At 40.5% G+C, this 11,018-nt stretch overlaps 1 protein-coding gene across 1 annotated transcript; it reads right to left on the bottom strand.

Annotated features, from left to right (window-relative positions):
• Positions 1 to 1,642: 1,642 nt before the first annotated feature.
• Positions 1,643 to 9,791, bottom strand: LOC139950785 (trypsin-3-like). Its single transcript, XM_071949593.1, has 5 exons — positions 9,735 to 9,791; positions 7,131 to 7,293; positions 5,585 to 5,853; positions 3,727 to 3,869; positions 1,643 to 2,641 (listed from the first exon to the last, which is right to left on the bottom strand). Exons 1-5 carry the CDS (start codon positions 9,754 to 9,756, stop codon positions 2,453 to 2,455), a joined length of 786 nt encoding a protein of 261 aa, XP_071805694.1. The 5' UTR covers positions 9,757 to 9,791; the 3' UTR covers positions 1,643 to 2,452.
• Between the last annotated feature and the right edge of the window lie 1,227 nt (positions 9,792 to 11,018).

Raw genomic sequence — 11,018 nt, 5'->3', positions numbered from 1 at the left:
TCACCCGGAAAAGGAGAAAAATAAACGGTGTAAAAAAATGATTTAAAATGTCCAACGCTGCACCAGAATGACAGGCCACCAGAAGGCCTCAATTGTCTCAATTGTCTCGTTAAAAAGGCATGCGTCAACTGGCTATAGAAATAATCGCAACATGTAAGACAAACAAAATCCCCCATGTCATTACAACAGCAACAAAAACATTTAAATGCAAAAAAAGGCAAACTCATATATACTGGGTTAAGCATAATGTGTAAAAACGCCGCAGATGGAGTATTATAGGTTGCACCAGACGGCATCTTTATTTCCCGGAGTGGGCCCAGACCGAAATTAGTATCGATTTGCGTTTCTCGTGGCCTCGTTCGTCTCCTGGATTGTCCCCTTCTGTTTCACCCTGGCTGAATGATATGGTTGTATTTGAGGTTGTTAGAGCCACAAAGGGCCAAATATATCCCGTACCCAGGGAGATGTAGAAACAACCGAGAACGAAGAAAACGAATGATGATTTCACATTTCGCAACGAATAAATCGTTAGGGTTGAGCTGCGTTCACCTTGTGCGAAGCATTCGCTCAAAAACAACCATGTTACGTCAACATTTGCTTCGCATTCGCAGGAAGTTTGGACCGGGCTTTGTTAGCTTTACAATTACTGAAGGACATGTTTAAAGACAGTGAACACTAGTTATTGTCAAAGACCAGTCTTCTCACTTGGTGTATCGAAATAAAATTTGCAGAAAATTGCGTCTTTCTTGAAAACTACGTCACTTCAGAGGGAGCCGTTTCTCACAATGTTTTATACCATCAACCTCTCCCCATTACTCGACACCAAGTAAGGTTTTTTGCTAATCATTATTTTGAGTAATTACCAATAGTGTCCACTGCCTTTAAGTATCATCTGAAAACAAACTCGTGCAAAAGGAACGATGGGAAAAGGGCAGGTTATAAAACCAGACAGAAGGACTCAGACTGGTGAGATATGTAGGAGTGATACTGTGGAGACCTTTGTAGACAATGCTGATGGACTAAGAGAGCCTTGCGTCTGATGGAGTAACGGGATATTTTGGTCATTTTTATCGAACTGTAAAACAGTTTGGCAGCCTGACTTTCATCACGTTGAAGAAATTTGACGTAAGTCGAATCTTTAGGTAGTTGTCGTCACTTGCAACTACTAAATTTTTTATCAGTTATCAAAAAAAAAAAAAAATTGTAAAGAAAATTTAAATCTGCAATCATGTTGTAGCCGGAAGCGATTTCTTTCCTGCATATTAGAATTGCCACTGTGCTTTTCAATGGTTATTTTTTTTTAAATCGATTCAATAATGGGAATCCTTAAAAAAACAAAACGGGAGTAATTCTGTTGAGGATGACAAATTGGACAAATTGGAAACCAATTGGCAATCGGTAAGAGCAAACGCTTTGTAAATTGACTTTCACCAGTTAGTGGGTCAGGGTATTGGGCGGGTATCGGGTTCTCTTGAAATAATTTGCATCTCCGATTTTCAATGAAGTTAGAGCAGGTCTAAACAATACAAAATCGAACAAAAAACAAACAAACAGGTCAATCATTTTCATCTTCATTAAGTATTTAGTTTATTAATGCATTCTTATTATTCAGGAAAAACGTAATTCTTCATTTTCGGTTCCAGTTAACACGTCTAATGAATTGTGAAAATACCGAACTCGGTGATGTTCCGTCGGCTTAATATTGCCTTTACGAAAACAAGTACTCAAGTATGGAAACAGCTCCTGTGTATTTATCAGAAATGTATTGTGTATTTTTCAGTTTTTTGAAAGTGAAGTGTTTCGTTGTTGTAGGATTCAAACAAATAAAAGTGTCATACAAACATATAACAGCATTTTGGAATGTTCGGCTTTTTAAAATATTTTTTATAAAGACTCATGAATAACATGATTATATAAGTTTTATCGGCTATTGAAACGCATCAAAACGGGTAAGTTGATTCGTCAGGTTTACAATCGAACATAGACTAACTGCTTAGTTTACGGTAAATCAATGAGTCACTTAAAAGCACTAGAAACTATTGGTAATGACTCAAAATGTTTATCAGCATAAAATCTTACTTGTTAACGAGTAATGGGGAGAGTTTGGTAGTAGAACACATCGTGAGAAACGGCTCCCTCTTAAGTGACGTATAGTTTTCGAGAAAGAAGTAATTTTCCACGATTTTGATTTCGAGACCTCACAAATCTCGAGGTCTCGAAATCAAGAATCTGAGGGCACACAACCTCGTGTGACAAGGGTGAATTTTTTGTTCATAGTTATCTCTCAACTCCGACGACCAATCGAGCTAAAATTTTCACAGGTTTGTTATTGTATGCATATGTTGAGATACACCAAGTGAGAAGACTAGTCTTTGATAATTACCAGTAGTGTCCAGTGTCTTTAAGTTGATAAATTGCAACATTAAGTAGCAGTTGACTTTCTCCAAAAGCTCTAAACACAGCTTACTTCATCGTAAGTGTGTTCTTTAATCCATGGACAGTAGTTGGAAATCTTCGTGTAGACTCCGGGATGTGTTGCTGTTGCACAGCCGAAACCGAAGCTGACGATGCCGTTTAGCAACACACCGTCCTGGTGTGAGCTCGGAGCGAAGTTGCTGACAATCGGACCACCACTGTCACCCTGTTTACAATTTGTAAAAGGAGCGGATGAGCACCTTTACGGTGAGTTTGATAAGATTTAAACCAATGCAAATTTAAAAATATTGTCTCGAGTCTGATTACCAGACCAGTGGAGTCAAAAGCTCCATCATTAAGTGTTAGTATCAGTAAAAAAAAGTTTAATGACATAAATTATGACACTTTGAGCAAAACCAGTTTCAACCGGCAATGTTACACACTTGATTTGTCATTGGGTGCGTTCGTTTAGCTCCCCTGGGTCGACCCTGGTCTGTGGCGTGTTTTTTTCCAGAACAAACGTGTGCAGATGATTAACCACGTTCGTCCAGGAAATACAAAAAAAAAACGCCACACACCGGGGTTGACCCAGGGAAGTTAAACGAACGCACCCATTGATTTGCCCTGGGGATGGTAAGACACCGCATAAATAATCCGCTGTTCCATCCATGCACGGCTTTCATTGGCAATACATAGAATAGACCGTGGAAAAACATTTTACCTACATTGGTTTTTGTTTAGCTATTAAAGACAGTGTACACTATTGGTAATTGTCAAAGATCAGTCTTCTCACTTGGTGTATCACAACATATGCATGATATAACAAACCTGTGAAAATTTAAGCTCGATCGGTCGTCGGAGTTGCAAGATAACTATGGAAGAAAAAACACCCTTGTCACACGAAGTTGTGTGCGTTTAGATGGTTGATTTCGAGACCTCAAGTTCTTAACTTGAGGTCTCGAAATCAAATTCGTGGAAAATTACTCCTCTCTCCAAAAACTATAGGTCACTTCAGAGGGAGCTGTTTCTCACAATGTTTTATACCACCAACCTCTCCCCATTACTCGTTACAAAGTAAGGTTTTATGGCAATAATTATTTTGAGTATAATTACAAATAGTGTCCACTGCCGTTAAACTTTTGTTTTACAAAAAGGATAAATAAAAAGTGTGTCCATATATTCGGTCGGGCCTGTCTTAGGAGAGAAAATCAACCGTGCTCCAATGTAACTAAATTTGTTTTCGGTTTACTGGCTGCTGTACCGGTCGGCCATTAAATTGTTAAAACCATGATAACACTGACGTGGGCTTACCTGGCAAGCATCTTTCCCTCCACCATCGACGTTAGCACAGAACATGTTATCAGTAATCTGACCATAAGCGTATGAACACTCATCGAAACTGTTTGCGAACACAACCACCTCATTAAGTTCAATCGGAGGATCCCAGGTGCTTGCTGTAACAAAAAAAGTAATTGTAGGTATTTACAATTTCAAATGCTTACCGTCACAGCCAAGTCAATAGAAGTATAAGTTCAGTCAAACGTTTAAACTACAGCTGCGAGATCTGTTCTTTGTTTCTTTCGTCGGGATTAATTGTTTTGTACTCCAGCATGCTGGAAATTATCTAAACTTTAATAGTGCGATACGTTTTAGTCGAGATGGCATTTGTATTGACAACGACACTCCATTCCACAAGGAAATAAATTTAACGAAAAGCACTCGGGAAGAACTTAATTTGTAGACCAGCTGAAGAAGGACGCTATACAACAGGAAACATCCGAGCTTAGGACGCTGATGCTGGACTGGGATGCGTGGAAAATGACCATCAGAGTTTCCCGAGAAGGCGTCGGCTGAAGACATCCTCTCGCTCAACTGACTGAGTGCTTAATACTGATTTTATACACGTTTATACTAAACTAGACTGGGCCTCTGTCTTTATCCGAAAGACAGGTCACTGCCGCTAGATCCAGTGATTCTCATTGGATACAATGCACGTGCAGTGACATAGGTGTCTAAAAAATAGTCACTGCTCTCAAGTACGTAATGTAATTTGATTGCGTATCTATGGGTGCGTTCGTTTAGCTTCCCTGGGTCGACCCCGGTGTGTGGCATTTTTTTTTTCCCCAGGACAAACGTGGGTAATTATATGCACACGTTCGTCCTGGAAAAAGAAAACGCCACACACCGGGGTCGACCCGGGGAAGCTAATCAAACGCACCCACTATGTGAAACGACTGAGGTCAGAGGTCAAACTACACGCCGGTTTTGCAATGTTTGAGCCCGCTGTGGCGGCCTCAGCGCTCCGGCGTACTCAGAGCTCCGGGTGGCGTCACCGGGGATTTCGTCACACAGTAAATCACGGTCTCAGATCTCTGGCGTGCCAAGCTCTCCGGGATGACGTAGCATGGTGTCGTTGCGGCCGTGAGTCTCTCCGGTAACACGCTGCGCTGAACTCCCTCGTTCCCCTCCCCCTACCGCCACGAACAAATCTTCGAGACCTGTTTTGTTTATATCGTACGAGTGCTTTTTCGAGGGGCAACCCAAACCCTTTTCTGGCTTTCAGAAGAACTTTCTTTTTAATTCCCGCTCATCAAATACTTTATAACGTGATTACCTTTTTTTAACAATACTGTCGCATACGCTCCACTCGTTCACCACACGATATGGGCGCCGCCATGACAGCTACGAGAGTAGACTTGTGGACAAGTCGTTTATGGTCCCACGCGGTGAGATAGTCGAGTTGCAGCGAACTGCTGGTTGCGCGACTACTGCGAGCTGCCTGCTGAAGTCGGACAGCGCAGTAATTGCGCAACCATCAGTTCGCGCGCGGAGAGCATCGCTGCAACTCGACTATCTCACCGCGAGGGACCTTAAACGACTTGTACACAAGTCTACTTCGAGAGAGTACTCGGCACGGCGCTAAAATCGACTACTTTCGCTTGGTGTGCACAGGCACGGCATTACGTAATACTACCGTATTTGGTAATCTGGAGCTCTGAGCACGCCGGAGCTCCGAGACCGCCACATCGGTCTCTTGCGTTATTCACGAGCCTCGAAGAATGATGTCAGACGTTCAGGCTAATACTACACCATCCTATGCACTAATGATGATTCCAAGAGCAACTTTAGATGGCGCTGTTTATTGGGAGAGCCCCCGATTTAAACTTACGGTTACGGTTGCCCCAACCACTAACAAGCAACTTCAAATTATTGGATGGTGGGCTAAAGGAGATTCCAATGGACTTAACGTCAGAGTTTAAGCTTGCACGTTGGTCTAGTTCAATCAATGCGATGTCGTTATCCAACGTATGGCCGGCACCACTATTCCAAGATTCATGCACCCGCCAATAGCCTCGGATGAACTGCTGCTTTGGACCGTCGTGTTTGTTAATTTTATGATAGCCCAGTCCAACATACACGACCTGATCATTTCCTGACCTAGAGGGTAGAAAACAAAATGAACAAAATAAGGTCGAGTTGTCACATATAGATACCCAAAATCATTAATCGAACTTCACACCAGAGAGTTTTAAAGGAAGTGTACACTACTGGTAATTGTCACTTTCGCACTGGGTGTTTCCCAACATAAGCATAAAACAACAAGCCTGTGAAAATTTGAGCTAATTGGTCATCGAAAATCGCGAAGTTGCGAGAAAATGATGAGAGAAAAAAACACCCTTGCTGGACGAATTTGTGTGCTTTCATATAGGAATAAAATACTTCTGGGTATAACTCTTTTATTATTTTAGTGAGAAATTACCTCTCTCTCAAAATAAATGCTACTTCAGAGGGGGCCGTTTCTCACCATGGTTTATACTATCAACAGCTCTCCAATGCTCGTTAACAAGTCAGTTTTTAAGTTAATATTTGTTTGGAGTAATTACCAAACGTGTACCTTTCCTTTTAAAATGAGACTAAACTCTACTAATATATTTGTGCTGTTTTAACACCCTATAACGTTACCGGGTATCTATCCGGACAACACCCGTGGTATCAATTTAAACACCATCATCATTACAGTACTAAGCACGTAAACTACAGTACAGTGATTGTATAAGAAGATCATCCCAACGATGGTACATTCTTGCCAATCACATTCAAGTCTAGAGATTTTCGTTTTTTTTCTCATTAACTTTTGTTTCGGTGTTAACGCTGCCATTTTTTCAATCAACACACAATTTCACCGTCAATGAAATAGAAGTGATGACAATTTATTAAAGGATCACGTTGCCTTGGATCGGACGAGTTGGTCTATAAAAGGCGTTTGTAACCGTTTCTAATAAAATGCATATGGTTGGAAAGATGTTTTAAAAGTAGAATACAATGATCCACACAAATTTGCCTCGAAATTGCGTGGTTTTCCTTTTACTTTGCGAACTAACAGGGTCGGCCATTTATGGGAGCCATAAATGACCGACCGTGGTAGATGACGAGGTAAATGGAAAACCGTGAAATTTCGAGGCGTGTTTGTGTGGATCATTATATTCTACTTTTACAACATCTTTCTACCCATATGCATTTTATTAAAAACGGTTACAAGCGCTTTTCAAAAATCCGATAATCGCATGATTTAATCGGAACACATGTTTGGGTCATAGTACTTTTTGATCGTTTCTACGTCTGATTCGAAACTACTGTTTTGTATAACATATCAATATTGTTATTGTTATAACGTGTATTATTTCATCATAATTATCATCATTGTTACTACTTACGAACAATGCGCAGCGCTAACAACCCATTTTGCGTGGATTAAGGTACCCCCACAGAATTGACCTTTGTACTCGTCCATGATGGCTACCTGGTAGGGTCGGCTGTGTGCGACAGACTCATGTCCACCCACGATGAGGGAACCCAAACAGCTTTGGATCAGTACAGCTGAAAGAAGCCAATGTCAAGTTAGACAGTATGTACCAACATTTAATAATTATTTACTTTTGAACTTTTCTGGTGGAGAACTTTTTAACGATTTATATGTTTAACATTTTAAAAAAGTTGTGGGGTGACTCCGCCTTCCCCTTGTGTGACGTCAATCGAGGCAGACTTTGCCTCGATCGAACATCGAACACACGTACGTGCAAGTCCATTCAAGTCCTAGTCGTTAGTTTGTACGTTTTGAAAATGTTGTTTTCTTGCATTTTTCTGGCAATGTCAACCAGGTGTATTGCTGCTTGTTATGTGCAGCAAAACAACTAATGATGGGGTCAGTTTGCAAAGTTGTCCGGTCCGACGTCTGTTCCAGCGCTGTGCAGCAAACACTTCGAGCCGTCGTGCTTCGAGAATCCGAAATACACAGTACTACACATTTTGACATGAAGATATTTTTTTTTTCTAAAACATGACGCCATTCCAATATTCCCAGCTAGTGGGGAAGAAGTCAAAGAAGGTACCTGAAAGACGCAACGAACCTAACGTGAAAAAACAGGTATTGTTTCAACTGTGAGGGCATGTTTTTAGCAGGGGGGGGGGGGGCGGAAGGGGTGGCGCCACGAACCCGCCACCTACGTTTTAGATGTGCGCTTGCCTCAGAATTAACATTACCTGCGGCGAATGTTCCCGTTCGTCAACAGACGATCGTTTGCGTGGAAACCAAGTATAGGCAGAAACCATTTTCTCAAAAATACCTCTCAAAAAACGTCAAATATCCAGAGGATGTACGGAGGGATTTTGTTTAAACTTTCAGGAATGAAAGATCTAACCCTCATCATAACATTTAGTAAAACAAATCAGAGGATGAACGATAATTTTTTTCACATTATGTCGATCTTTATAGCCATTTTAGGGGTGACGTTTTGTAACAAAACTCCCGCCCGGACCCATTCATACACGTTGTGGCCGCTGCAATAAGCCAACGAAAAATTTCGGTAAAATGATTAAGCATTTTATGTAAAACTAACCAGTTTAACAATTGAAAATGCTCTTACAATAAGTACTGTTATGTTTCCAGTGCTGTTAAAGATAGCATTTCAGCGGTATTCATGTTTACTTTTCCAGTTTAATATTGTCATCACCAATTTTAAAATGAAGTGTACCCAAAACGCGCTAGCAAATGATTGCGCAATACCCCTTCCTCCCCCTGGTTTTTAGCTTGCGCCAAGCGTCACTATGTTGTGTTGGCACTGCATGCGATTCATCGCGCCTCGATTGACGTCACGAACAGCGCCCTCTCGGGTCGGGCCTTTTTGTCAAATTTGTTAATAACATGGAAACTACCTTTTTAAACCCTAGTTACTTGTTTATTCATATTCCACTCATCAAAATACATATTTGAGTGACAAAAGCTTTATTTCGACAAAATACCACATCCAAGTGACTTTAACATTATACAAATATTGTTGCACGCTAAGACGGGGTCCATGGCGTTTTGTAAGCCCGTTTTGCAAAATAGCACCCGAGGCGAAGCCGAGGGTGCAATTTTCCCGCGAGGGTGTACACAACCCACGGACCCCAGCCACAGCGTGCAACAACTGTTTTGTTATACATTGGTACTATTATTATTCCTCTTCTCAAAGTTTGTGCCATTCTCAAACTTTTATAGAGTTTAAATTTGTTTTCCCTATTCCCTCGAACCTGCTGTTGTTTTGCACTAAGCACTGGAAATCGACCTACGGCGGGAACGATCAAGGTAATGTACACCGGGGAACATCACTCAGCCATGGTACATGCACATTTGTTGCACGGCACGTGATTGGTTCTCGACCAATCAAACTTCACAGTTTGTTACCGAGGTAATACAAAGTTTGATGGTAAATAGTCGAAATTATCTCATCGAGGTATTGGATGTTGACAAACTTTATTACGAAGCCGAAGGAATTAAATTGTCAATACCGAGGGGAGCTCACATTTACTGTTAACCCGAGTAACGGGTTAACAGTAAAAAGTAAAGTATTTGGAGTAAAAAAAAAGTATTTGGAAACACGGCTGCAGAATAAAATGCACCATAATAAACATTTGTTCATATGTTGTACGTCGCTAGAGCGATGTTCTTGCGCGCGCACTTGGTAAATAGCAAAAAAAGCACCTGTCACGTGATGATGAATATACCAGTAAGGACCCAACGCTCGGTCATGAATACGTATGAGGTATAGACATCATATATGAAAATATAAAAAGGTCGCTAAAAGTAATCGATGGAAATAAAAACATGAAGGTTTATAATAAATAAAACATTACAACCTGCTTTCTTTCGTTTAGAAAGAGTTAATCACCAAATTGGTTTTGGGTCTCCGAGCTATAAGATTTAATTTGTTTCTCACTTGTAGTACGAAACGTACATTTAAATGTCAATTACCCAAAACCAATTGGGGAAACATACTCACAGAGAGCCAGGAAGACATACATCTTGCTGCCAGTGTTGGTAGAGACGAGATGCTGAATTGAATAGTCGGTCAGCAGTAACAGAAATTCGTTTCATTTTTATAGATTTTCAATTAATAACAAGGTCGTCAGATAATGTTAATCTTATCCGTTGATGATGAGCACATGGTATAATTCGCAGGAACAACAGGGTACGATCATGATTGTTTGTAGTCTTGATCGAAGTCGTTTCTGTTTGTTTTAGCCTCACGCGACCTACACGATCGAGCAAAAAGACAAATGTCCAGGGGATTTTGTCTATCGGCATGCATGGTCCCCATTTAGTGAATTGAAATTGGCTATCATTTATTTAAACGAAGGCGCTGGTATTCAGGTCCTTCATTTTTTTTTTACAGAAACTAACGGGCACCATTCTTACATGCTCAGTGATTTCATTCGACACAAAATTTTCATTGAATAACCACATTTGACGTTTTCCATATTTGAGTTATGGTTGGGCCGATGGGTAATATAATTTTTCACTTTCGGCCGTCTACGTGCATTGTGCGCACAATTTTTGAATCACTTTTATAATGACACTGGACACTATTGGTAATTGTCAAATACTAGTCTTCACAGTTGGTGTATTTCAACAAATGCATGATATAACAAACCTGTGAAAACTTGAGCTCAATCGGTCGTCGGAGTTGTGAGATATTGAAAAAAACCTTGTCACACGTAGTTCTGTGCTTTTAGATGAGTGATTTCTAGACCTCAAATTCTAAACTTGAGGTCTCGAAATCAAATTCGCTGAAAATTACTTCTTTCTCGAAAACTACATTACTTCAGATGGAGCCGTTTCTCACAATCATCTATACTATCATCCTCTCACCATTACAATAAAGGTTTTTTGCTAATAAATGTTTTGAGCAATTACCAATAGTGTCCACTGCCTTAAACATGTGTACATGTAAAGCGAAGGCAAACCTTCCAACATCAGGACAGGACGGTGCATGGCGATGTCTGTGAACCTCGAGGTATGACGTCAGATGTTAAGGCTAGGGCACTAACGGACAAAATGTTATCAAATGTTACCGTGTGATGGACAATATCACTGGGGGACAAAATCTACCTAGAGACTAAAACTTCACTTTTCACCACAACTCACTAATGTACTTTAGAAGTGAAACAAGGTCAATTAACCCCTTTAATTTGAAGCTCGCAGCGAGCTCTTGAAAAAAAAAAAAAAAAAAAAAAAAACGGTTTGGTTGAAGTAAACCAATTGCTTTCCAACGAAGTTTTTTTTT

This window comes from Asterias amurensis, chromosome 18, assembly GCF_032118995.1.
Source record: "Asterias amurensis chromosome 18, ASM3211899v1".
Taxonomy (NCBI): domain Eukaryota; kingdom Metazoa; phylum Echinodermata; class Asteroidea; order Forcipulatida; family Asteriidae; genus Asterias; species Asterias amurensis.
The sequence above is the reverse complement of the archived record's forward strand: the minus strand, read 5'-3'. Positions and strand labels throughout refer to the sequence as shown.